At 46.7% G+C, this 12306-nt stretch overlaps 1 protein-coding gene across 1 annotated transcript in view; it reads left to right on the forward strand.

Moving 5' to 3' along the window:
- rad51b (RAD51 paralog B) overlaps positions 1-12306 on the forward strand; it is a 30579-nt gene that overhangs the window by 5427 nt on the left and 12846 nt on the right. The window contains exons 7-9 of the mRNA XM_056581486.1: positions 135-177; positions 2250-2368; positions 6119-6197. Of these exons, the coding sequence (XP_056437461.1) occupies positions 135-177; positions 2250-2368; positions 6119-6197 (241 nt within the window). The remainder of the gene's footprint in view (positions 1-134; positions 178-2249; positions 2369-6118; positions 6198-12306) is intronic.

Below are 12306 nucleotides of genomic sequence, written 5' to 3' on the forward strand. Positions count from 1 at the left end.
CTTTGCCATTGGTTGTGATTGTTTGTAAGTGGAAGAGACATTAATTGAAATGGTTAGAAAAGTCCTGATCATTTATTTAACTCACCTCGACCACCATATTATGGCTAAAACATTTTCTTTATCTCTTTGTCTAGGTTGTCCTGACCAATCAGATAACGACATACCTTGGAAATGGAGGTGAGCTAGTTATTTTCTTCCAGATATTGTGGGTTCACCAGGCTTGCGCTAGTTGCAGTTGCACTGTGATCATTTTCATTAACTTGTGTTGTGCAAGGTTGGGCTGTGCTAGGTTGGGTTATGTTCAGTTGCCAAAAGATTTTATCATGATTAATCATGCGTTATTTCGTGCGGTTTGAGCCACACTGTAGGGATTATGACAAACACTTATTTACTCAGGGTAGCTTCCCTTATGCTGCATCATTATGCTGGAATTCTCAATCCCACTCCCCTCTCTCTGTCTATCCCCCCATGCCTCTCTCTGTCGTCAGGCACCATGCCACAAGTCCTTCTTTGAGGCTGGCCCTTGATTCCCAGTGTTTAATCTGGTGGAGCGAGCCAGCTTCTCTGACCTGCTTTTGGTGAAAACCCTCCAACAAGTTCAGCCGGTTTGAACCCAGCTTGGCCCAGTTTTGCCTAGCCCTGTGCCAACTGTACCCTAGCTGGCTGCAGAGGACAGCCACTACACTGCAGTGTTGAAACTAAAATGTCACCGTTTTCATTTGTATACCTTTTGGACGTATAATGCAGCATTCAGTTCAGTCCAATGAAACCCTGGAGAGGATGACTGCTGGCTAATTGAAACCAGAGACGGATGAAAGAAAGAACGAAGTTCAGTCAAAATGTACAGTGAAATAACTATGAGGGGCAGGGTTGCAAATACTTGACGCCCCAGCCTTTGCAAATATGATAGATGCTTACAGTGTTGTAGCAATTACTTTGGAGAGACTGAGGGAGTGGACTTTAGTTGGCAGACTTGGAACTGCATGGGTCACCATCTGATATCTGGCACATTCCATTTCAAAAAATGCATCCTTATAGCGATAAAAATATCATAATAAATCTTTAATGATAGCAACCGGATAAGAACTGATCTTTTATCCTTTCATTAGCTGATAGGTTTTTATTTATTAACTTTCATTTTCCGTGAGGATCTGTGCAGCCGCACGAGCTCAGCACAAGCTAAACTAACCAACACCCAAGAGCACAGCTAAACTATGCCAAGCTAAATTAACCCAAGCAAAGCTAACCCAAACAAAGCTAAAGTAAACTTCAGCCAGGGGAGAATGTGTGGGCAGACAAAGGGAGGATTAGAAGATGCCGTTGGGTTAGCGAGAGCTGAGGTGGATTTAACTGGACCCCAAGGGCTGACTTCATGCAGCCCTGCCTTTTTATAAAATACAAGTTCATAGGAGGTCAACTTGGAGACAACGTGAAATGGAGAAATCAGAGCATATCTACTTCTCCTAATGCGTTCTATTACCAAGAAAAAACGAGTCATTAGCAGGACAAAGCGTGGGAGGAAAGGAATTTAATCAAATCCTTTAGGGATTGTGTAATATTGACCAAACATACAAGCGATCCAGCTGCTTGCAAGCTAGCTTCTTGCTAGCCAACCTACTGCTGTCCTGTTGCTCACCTACTGCTTGCCAGCTGTTTGCCGGCCTATTGCTAGCTAGCCAGCGGCTAGCTAGCCACTTCTGTTTTGTGTTGAGCATGTGGAGGCTTCATATCAGGCTGATCCATTTACTGTATGAAAGTGGTGACTTGAAACATGTTATTTTATATGATTGGTTTATGATTTATCCTGCCACACGTTAAGTTGGCAATCTCGAAGATCTTGAAAGATTTTAATTAAAAGAAATGTCCGTTAAGGCACAATATTGTTTTTCATCAGCAGGCTATGACTCACTTTCCCGCCAGGCATTCAACTCACAAGCAATGCAATTAGTGACGGGCTCTCCATCACCCATTAATGGATGTTCAGTCAGAGTGGCAGTCGTACCGCAAGAGACTCGCTATTCAAGTCGCTTTGTCTAATGGCGTACTGTTTTTTGTTTTTTGCTATAGGTGCCGCCATATAGATTGAAATTGTTGCTTTAAGGTCGTCCCAAAAAGTTTTTCAGGTGTCCAAAAATTTACTTTTTGTCATTTGAAGTGCATGTATAGTACTTTATAAATGATCAAATGAACCATGTCATTGCACGGTAGCGTTTTAATGTTAAATTGGCCTGTGGCTGGCATCCCAACAGGTGGTGGCGTGCCAGGTGAAGGGGATTCTGGGTATGTGATTGCAGCGCTGGGGAACACGTGGAGTCACACCGTCAACACACGCCTTATCGTTCAGTATGTGGACGCCCGCCAACGACAGGTGAGCTTTCACCGTCAGCGTGATCACCTACATGTAGACTACTGTTGAATCTGTTGTAGGTGCCGTTTTCAGTTGAATGGTTTATTGGTCAATATACTGAGTTTGCATAATTCCAGAGTACACACAAGTACTGCACACAAGTAAGTTTATTGAACGTCTTAATGTTAATGACCTACAAGGTGGCTTGTGGGAATATTTTTTTCATACAGGTCACTTCTGTGTGACACCTATATTTTGTACACATTTATTTTGAAAAGACAAAAGCCCCAGACCCTTCAGTAATAGTATTTGGCTCCAGAAAGCGGAATTCCTGCCGGGTTTTTGCCTCCACCCAGACACTTAAACAGCTGATTTCACTCATTATTTTCACCCTTGAGTTTGCCTAAATCGCAAATCCAGATGGCTGACTCCAAACTCTGGGGAGGATTCTTATTTTCTAAAACTGTACATCCTGTATTACCTCTTCCCAGAAATGTTCCACAACGAGCAAACTCCCAGGTTATTGGGAATTTATCTGTTTATAAAGTCTAGATTGAACCTGGAATCGCTAAAGGGGAGCTTTCAGAACCAATAGGCCAATAGAGGTTTGAGGAAGGGTTCTCTCGCTCCCTAAGGTCAACGGCACAGGGAATAACAACTTCTCTTTCTTTTTTCCTTTCCTGTTTTCCTTGCTTCTTTCTCTGCCCACCTGCACTGCATACCCCCCCCCCCCCCCACACACACACACACGCGCGCACACACACACACACACACACACACACACACACACACACACACACACACACACACACACACACACACACACACACACACCTGTTGGGGAAAAATAGCCTCAAAGGAAAGCGCCGGACCACAACTGCAGGTCCATTGTAAGTTCATTGTTGACTCTTGGCCGCTCGGTTCACTGGACCCATGCAGGTCCAGTCTTACAGGTCTACAGAGAGTGCGGGCACGCATGACCGACTAAAACCCCAACACAGCTTCTCCAGCCTGGTGAATTCAGGCCATTTCCTCCAGACTCTTATTTTGACTATACAGTCACTGACCATCCAGAGGTATTTCCACCAGCATATGGGGCTTTTATTTAGATATTTTTTTCGATTGGGGCCCCGACCACGACCCACCTCAGGATATTACTGTAACTGAAACTCGAGGGCTGTTTCAACACGATCGCGGCCGAAACACTATTAACTTTGGTGTTGATTTAAAAAAAAGCGAAAGAAAAAAGATTCTGTCCGTGTCAGCAAGGCGTGTTGCCTGCTACGAACATCTTTGCTTTCCAAAATAACAGTATGGACTGGTGTGATTTTTGAATTCCTGCGACCTCAGCACCCATGCTATCTAATAGCAGAGTGTGTATAGAACAGACACTCCTCTATCAACAGCCAGTGAAAAGCCCTGACCACACATCGGCTGCTCTGCGGTTCGGAAAAACTACACCGATGGAACGCGGTGCGTATAGATTACAGTTGCGTTGAACTTTGGCGAAGTCCTGAGGAATCCTGTTGAAAAGTGGATCTCAATAATCACATTTTCATGGAAATTCAAAGAAAACGTAAAACAACAAATAACTGAAATAACGGTTGAAACACACGCAGCGCAGTCATTTGACTCATTTCTGAGGTGTTTCTGAAAGGTTTTTAAACACACTGGGTTAATGGGGGGGGGGCGGGCGGGTAACTTTCCGTCACATTAATGACACGTTGCCATGTTTGCGGCTGGGAAATAGACGGTTGGGCGCGAGGCCCACGACACTCTCTGCTCACCGCGCTGAACCCAGCCGGGAGTTCGTTATTCACACTCGCCGTAATCCAGGGGGGTTAGCCTAAATAACTGATTACACACCGCAGGTAACACAATCCACTGTGAAACGGGGCACAGGCCCGGGTATTTTTAGCTGGAAATCAACAAACTTCGAGACATCTGCAACGGGTTATGACCCAGAGTGGGGGGGAAAGGGGAGGAGCCATTGTCAATTGGCCTCAGTGCCTTCCGAAAGGGGCGGGGCCATTACCCTGGGGCCAGCTCAGCGATGGGGGTCATTCTCAACGTCTCCCTCTCCTCACGCCCCCTCATCAAGACTGCGAGGATTCTGCAGTCGGTGCAGTAAGGGGAATTGGTTTATAATAACTGGGGGGGCAGGGGGGGGTTAGAGACTTGACTGTTATCATTGAAGCAGCCGCCATCCAACATCCCACAAAGCGTCTGCTAAACTGACTAAACAGCAGTAAGAAATTGTCCCATGATAAAATCATCATGACATATGTGCTCTCATTTGTTATGGTCAACCACCGCTGCAATGTACACAGGCCGCAAACATAACATAATATTGACAATGGAAATCCACAAACATTTGGGAGTCGACACACAAGGGAGGCTAATCTGCAAAAACAGGCTGTGTTGGACCGAGGGATGCTGGTTGCACAGAAACCGCAGATGGAAGATGGATGACATAGAAACCACATAAAGGGAGCTGGGGGATAGTGAACACATGAGAAATGAAGGGAATCGAACCCACGGCCTGCAATGCGAAGGACTGATATATATATATATATATATATATATATATATATATATGATGAAGGTTCGAGGTCACATTCGATTGGGTTTGGCGTAAATGGGTAATGCATGGTAATGCAGACACGGGTCTGTGCTCTCTACAATTGGTACGAGATTCTTAACCAAATTTTCTCTGAAACCCAGAGAGAGCCGGCTCATATGCTAGCAGTTGGCTGCTCATCAAGGACTGTTTCTCACATCTCCGGATTCCGAAATTAATTGCAATCATGTTTTAGTATTTCAGACGGGGCGGTTCGCTAGTTAACCGACATTGCCTGATGCATTTGAACTCCCGGAATTCCCATGAAAACGGTTCCTCGACAGTGCTCTTTTCTTTGGAACGTGCAGGGCTCTCGAGTTTCACATGACTGCGGCCTTGAGTTTTATGACCACGGTGCGCATGGCAAGCGCTGCTCTCCTCGCTCTGCTCTGACCGGGCAGGAGAGAGAGCAGCAGAGAGCCTCTTCAGGGCCGGCCATGCGGAGAGATAGCACTCTGCCTGTGGTGGCTTTTCTTACGTGGATTCCGATCACACTTTAGGCAGTGGAGAAGTGTTGGCGCCTTTAGTGAGATCCCTAGTGAACTTCTTAGTTCTGCTTGGGTCGAGTTGTCAAGGTAGTCAAAAATTACGAATTCCTACCATGACGAAGACATGACCTGCCCTCCTCTGCCTTTGATTGGCCTAGCCTGATGAGTGCAACACAACTACTTGGCTAGGTTTAAGCAACACAGCTACTTAGTTAGGTTTAAGTAATACAACTACTTGGGTTATGTATAGGCAACATAACTACATGGTTAGGTTTAAGCAACAAAACAACCTATTTATGTTTAGGCAGCACAACTAGTTAGTTAGGTCTAGGGTTATTGTTAGGCAGAAAGCCCTTTTTGAGAGAGGCCATCATCAGGCTAAGCCTACCAGGCATGGTAGGGCAGGCCATGCCTTCACCACCGCAGGATTTGTTGGTTATTTCCTCAGCTGTGAACTGTAGTAAACCGTCGTTAACTGCTGTAAAGTGCTGAACATCATTATAAACCACGGGTAACTGATACCTTGTGAACAAACCGGCATTTCCTGCCTCCCATCCCCAAGTAACCATATTTTTTTCCGAAGTCTGATCTTTTACACCCTCTCTTTCTTTTATTCTATTGTTACTCTCTCTCCACCTCGCTCTCTCCCCCCTGTCTTTTCAGATAGTGATAGCCAAGTCTCCAGTGGCTCCCTACGCTGTGTTGAATTACACCATCCAGAAGGAAGGCATCTGTCTGGACGGTGAGTACCACAGCCTCCTCGCGCCAAGGGAACAACTGTGATTTTCCATAGAGCGAGGGGAGAGAGACAGACAGAGGGGGGGAGAGAGAGAGAGGGAAAGAAGTAGGGTGAGAAAGCACTGGCCAACCTGTGTCACTTAATTCCCATGGCATTGACATTTTTGTTGGCCTTTATTTATATGTATTTATATTATATAATGTATGTTATATCTTTATTTATTTATTTCTGACAGATCAAGTTCCATTGAGATCAGGCAATGTCTCTTTTCAGGGGAAAACCGTTAACAAGCATTCATACACAATTTGTGTAAAACACAACTCTGCCCTTGGCCTTTAACCCTTACAGTATACTACTTTAGATTCAGTTCTGACCCTTACACACCATTTTGATGTCCATCCACCTATAGTGTGACATTTGTGAACAGTTTATAAACCCACCGGTCGGGACACCAACGTTTGATATCAATACAACAATGAGGCCTTTTACCACAGATGTATTTTATCTTATGCATTTTATTTTCCTATTATGAATCCTACAACACCAACTACTGAGGCTGACATTCTGAATTTAGCGAAACATGGACAGACAAAGGTCAGCATACAAGCGTCCAGTCCAAACCGACCCCTGTGAGGTTAGCTGGCGTGGTGCCCAACCATCCAGATCCAGTGCATGCTGGTCCTGGATGGTCATGTTCGATAACGAAGGGCCTCACTTATATGGACAACGGCAGCCTATCCCCCATTTGTGCATCAGTCGTTACCGTGGATGTGTTAAGCGCTGGGCGGTGTGCGCGTGTGTGTACTGCTCCGCCCCACCGAAGCCAACGAGCTTCGTGTGTGACCACCGCTCCGTCGACGCAGATTTTCAATCCCCGATGGCTAGCGCTATAACGTTAACTCACCACTTTGGCTCAAATGATGATGCTGGCTGGGTGGCTCGACCCGGCATTGCACTTACCATGTATTTGATTCACCTCGTCGGCACCAAGGGTTCAAATTCCTGGCATATGGTACATGTCATGCTAAATGCCTACTTCCCTGTCCCTCCTTACTGTCATATTGTATCCATTGTTTTCAATGTAAAAAAAATAGAAGTTTAGGGGTTACTGTGAATCGTGGCTGGTGATGGTGGTAGGGGGGGGTTGGATCTTAACTCGTTTTGGGTCCGTTCCTCCTGGATCTGGCTTTGCGGTCGCTCCCAGGGAGACAGCTCACCTCTCCAGCAGATGTCCGATGATGACAACACAGCTGTTTTTGAGGACACGCAAATCTCCATATGGAAATATCTCATGGAAAAATAGAGAGACAGAAAGACAGGAGGTAGTTTGATACACTCAATCCTCGCCCGACCATTACCTCATTATCTCATATTGTAGTCTTAGTTTTCAATGTGCGAAATAATAAAAGTCAAACTTACAATAATATACACATTGAAATGTGTATATTATTGTAAGTTTGACTTTTATTATTTTGTCCTTATTTCCATGTTTGTGCTTAGCCCTTTCAATCAGAATCTGAGAGAAAGCCAGACGGAGAGAGATACAGAGGGAGAGAGAGATAGACAAACAGAGAGGGGAAAAAGGGACGCATAGAGAAAGAGAGTGCTCACACCACCTGCTTCCATCTGCAGTTTGTGACCAATGAATAATGAGATCTCCATTGGAGTGACGTGTGTGTGTGTGTGTGTGTGTGTGTGTGTGTGTGTGTGTGTGTGTGTGTGTGTGTGTGTGTGTGTGTGTGTGTGTGTGTGTGTGTGTGTGTGTGTGTGTGTGTGTGTGTGTGTGTGTGTGTGTGTGTGTGTTAGTTAGTTTCCGGTGACCCATTTCTTGCATCAGTTGTCCACCACCGATACCTGGGCATGGATGGAGGTTTGACTGCTTGAAGCTTCTGGTCTGTAAGCTAACTTAGGTCTCTTGGCAGAGGATTGTAAAGAAAGCCACTTACAGTAGCGGCACAGAACAATCATGTATATTGGAGAAGCTAATCCAAGTGCTAGTTGCTCGGGAAAACCAGCAGGCAGAACTGCTACAGGAATTGGAACCCAAGGTTAGCTCAATCTTGGAAATCCCTTAACCAGCTATGACCCCATGCTTGATATAAAGGATCGTTGCAGAGATGGAGGGTGGTCTTCCATTTTCACCTGTATCCCTTTTGCAGTCTAGATCTGGTATAGCCGACCACAGGCTCAGAAAGCAAATGTTAGTGGAGTTCTGACAGCTTGTCCATGACTTTTTTTCCTTATGCTCCCACTGTGCCAAATAAAAAAATGAACAGACCCAGAAGTACAGCTGCTACCAGGACACAAATTAACGGGGGATCTGCGGCAGGCCATAAAAAATACAAAAATGTACTCAATAAATGTCTCGCACAGTACTGACCGTATACCCCCACCCCACGCTCTGCTCATTACAGTGCCAATGTACTGGACACTCGGTGAACCCCCCCCCCCAGACCATTTCGTCTCTTGATGAATCACACGCGCTCATGGAAAGTTTTGTGCGATGAGAGCAATTCTTCAGTCTCTATCAACTGTTTACTTCATCTTCTTGCCAACTGCTGATAACAATGAGTGGGGGGGGTTATTCGGCAAGCGATGGGACACGACTTCACAACCTCCTCTCAAAAACCCTCCCTGAATTTTCCCAGCGTCGTATCAAAGACTTCCTCGGGTGGGAGACGGCCTTTCACTCGCACACAAACACACACACACACACACACACACATCATTAACGGAGTTGCGTCGCATCCAAAATGAAACACGAGTGCTCTTCCAACCTTGAAACCTGCCAAGATTTTTGTTCGCTTTATGAAAGGCACGCTCTAGTTAGCTAGTTAAGTGGGAGAACGTCGGTGGTTGAAAACGTCAAGTAACGGGGACTTAACGATGTTAGCATTCATCGTCCAAGTCCGAAAAACAGTCCTTCAGTCTTCGGTTTTATACTTTTTTCTGGATTGCCGTCGCTATAAACTAATCTCAATATGTGGATTCTCCTTTCTTTTTGCTCTCCTTAAGTCCCGGGGAGGCATAGGGTCACCGTTGAGAGTTAAATCCAACAAAATCCCCTCCCTCTCCCCCGTTAAATGACGCCATCGTCATCTCCGCCCAGCGCATGTTTCTTTGATTAGCGGCGTCCCTGCGACATGACATGACTTCCTGTTGTCCGTGTCCATCCAGAGGGGGGGGGCGCCGGAGGTCTGCAGGGTTCTGGTTCTGGAGGCTCTAGTGGCCCTATCAGGGGAGACTCGTGGTAACAGCTGACAGATGTGAAAACTGTCTCGGAGCATCGAGCCAGACACGTTCAGTACGTCCATGACAGTTGGGAGGTTTTAACAATGGCAGAGGGCTTTGAGTTGTAACGACCCAAAGAGTGGAGGTTTGAGATAAAGGCAAACAAACTTGCCAGCTATTCATCATCCAAAGGTTGGCATCCTTGGTTTCCTTGGGTTTAAGAAGGCCGTTCTAAGAAAACAATAAAAGCTGTATTAATAAATAGGGTTGTGTGAGGACATCCCAGCCAGTGTTCATAATTCTAGTCAATAAATATGAATAAGTGCTGCTATCTGATGTTTTGGTGAAGGGGGTTGAGGAACATGTAGAACACCACAGGTGAGTGTGGTTGAGTAATGAAAGAGGCCTGATTCGTTTAGCTTATCATCTTTATCTTCAATATTGTGGAGTGTGTGTGTGTGTGTGTGTGTGTGTGTGTGTGTGTGTGTGTGTGTGTGTGTGTGTGTGTGTGTGTGTGTGTGCGCGTGCGCGTGTGTGTTCCGGTGCTTTGACATGAACAAACGGACGTTTGCTTCGAGTAGAGCTGATCCCAACCCACCAAGCCGCGATCTACTGACCCCCCCATCCTCAACGTGCTCCTCGGGTTTCCCAGTCGCCATGGTTTCCGTTGTCCCCGGCTTTTCCTTGTCCTTAGCAGCCGTCAGACGACACCGCTGTGATGTCACGCCTTTGGGGCTTTCCTCACATGGGAGTGTCATCAATCTGGACATTAACTGCGCCACTTGAGGTTCACTTACGGCCGAGGTTGTCCTCACTCTCCCCCCTCCCCTCACCCCCCCCTCACCCGGCCCACGTATGCTTCGATTACGCCGCTCGCGTCACAAGACCTTTTTTGGAATAGCGTCTCTCCACGCCACGTAAAATGGGGGGTTGGGCTGGAGATGTGACGGTGTAAAAGCCCCTCGCTCCAGATAGCGTACGGGAGAGGCGGCACGTCCTCTCTTCATCTCGTTATCGGATGTTTGAGACGTGCGGCGCCGTGGGACCTCGAGTCATAACGTCCAGCCGCCGGCACAACAGTCAACAATCAACAGTCGACTTCCTTTGGCGGCGGTCTCTGGGCTGTAAAGTCTGGACTCAAAGTCTAGCTCCACTGATGCAGTCCTCAGACAGACAGGGGGATGGTCTTATCCACCCGTTTCCTTGATGCACTCAAAGCGCTGTATCGCCTGTTTATCTGGCGGCCGCTCACGGCGCTCACGTCTGGCGGGGAAGGTTGACCATAAACAACAGGTGTTCCATGAGACGCTAAGCTCCTAGAGCGGTTTGCTAACTACCAGCTCATGTCCCTCAAGGTGATCGAAGAAGACCTACTCCCTAACCATATTATCCTTATTTATCTCTTGGTTGGGACATCCACCCCCCCCCACCCCCCAACACTGGGGTCATCCCAGGTGACATTGTATTTATGTTTTCATGCGGTTGCTTTGACGCAGACCCCCCCGCCCCTGCAGTCCCTGTGAGGCCTCAGTGGAAACGTTGGCGTGCGTTGGCTGTGTCGCTGTGTGAAAGAGCAGACCAACGCGGCGGGGTGCCAGCTCCACACAGCGTGCAGGCCCCCGTGCACCTCTGTTAAATGAATTCATTCATTTGGGTCGCTAAGGGCCTTTCCACAGTACGCATGGAACAATCTGCTTTGCAAAGTAAAAGTATGAGTACCCTCGGAAAGAACGCGTTGCGCTTTGGGGAACGTTAAACCCCTTCCTTGTGAACTCTCTCTAGTCGAGTGAATGTTTTTAAATGTTTATCAAGACCCCTGCATACAGACCTTGTCTCTCGCTGTGTGACCTTATTGTGTCAACTACCTGTTGAAAACTGCAACACCCTTTAAGGAAAGAAGCTGTAACGCAGATGTTGGCATCTATTTAGTCTTGTTATATGTTGAGGGCAGAAAATGTCTCAAACAATTAAACCTTCAACATCGTACTCGCATGCAATCTTCTCTCCTGAGATCCTGACTAGTGGAAAGCCAGACAAATCACCTTTTTGGTTGCAGTTTCTTTCTCCCCAGCCAACTTATGAATGCATACCGATGTGTGTGTATATATATGAATACTGAGAATTTTCTTTATGGTACGTCTCTGTTTGCCCTTGTTTTCAAGGGAGGACTATTTCTGCCTGTACTTGAATCAATTGCATTAGCCTTTGTACCAAACCTAAACTTGAATCAGGTTATTGCTAGGTGTGTGCACTTGGAAACACACAATTATCCATAGTGTGTTCTAATATCCTTTTTAATGATGTCAACATAAATAGAGAGTGCTTGGTGACAAAGGCAGACAAGGCCTCACATGACACTCTCTTACAATAACATACACAGGGATATTGGAAAGGGCAACAACAACAGAATTAACAACCAACTGTCAAAATAAACAATCAAAAAGTGGACCCACCACGAATACGTTTTGAAAAGTAAGTGCTGGGTGCAGCTTATAATTCTGCTGTCGTCTCTCTCTCTCTCTCTCTCTCTCTCTCTCTCTCTCTCTCTCTCTCTCTCTCTCTCTCTCTCTCTCTCTCTCTCTCTCTCTCTCTCTCTCTCTCTCTCTCTCTCTCTCTCTCTCTCTTCCCCTCCGGCTCTCCCTGAAGCCTCCGTCCTCTTCTCACTCCGCTCACGTCCCTCGGGTTTCCTGCGGTTTCGAGGCCCTTCCTTTCTTTGCCAAATGTTGCCGAGCAACGTGCCAAGGAACATGTCTTGTCCTCCATCCGAGTTCACGGGCGGAATCCAAAGCATTCTGCGCGGTAGCACGAAGCGGCCCACCCTGAACCAGGGTAGGCCTGCGCCCCACCCTGAACCAGGGTAGGCCTGCGCCCCACCCTGAAC

Source organism: Gadus chalcogrammus, chromosome 21 (genome assembly GCF_026213295.1).
Source record: "Gadus chalcogrammus isolate NIFS_2021 chromosome 21, NIFS_Gcha_1.0, whole genome shotgun sequence".
In the NCBI taxonomy this organism is placed as follows: domain Eukaryota; kingdom Metazoa; phylum Chordata; class Actinopteri; order Gadiformes; family Gadidae; genus Gadus; species Gadus chalcogrammus.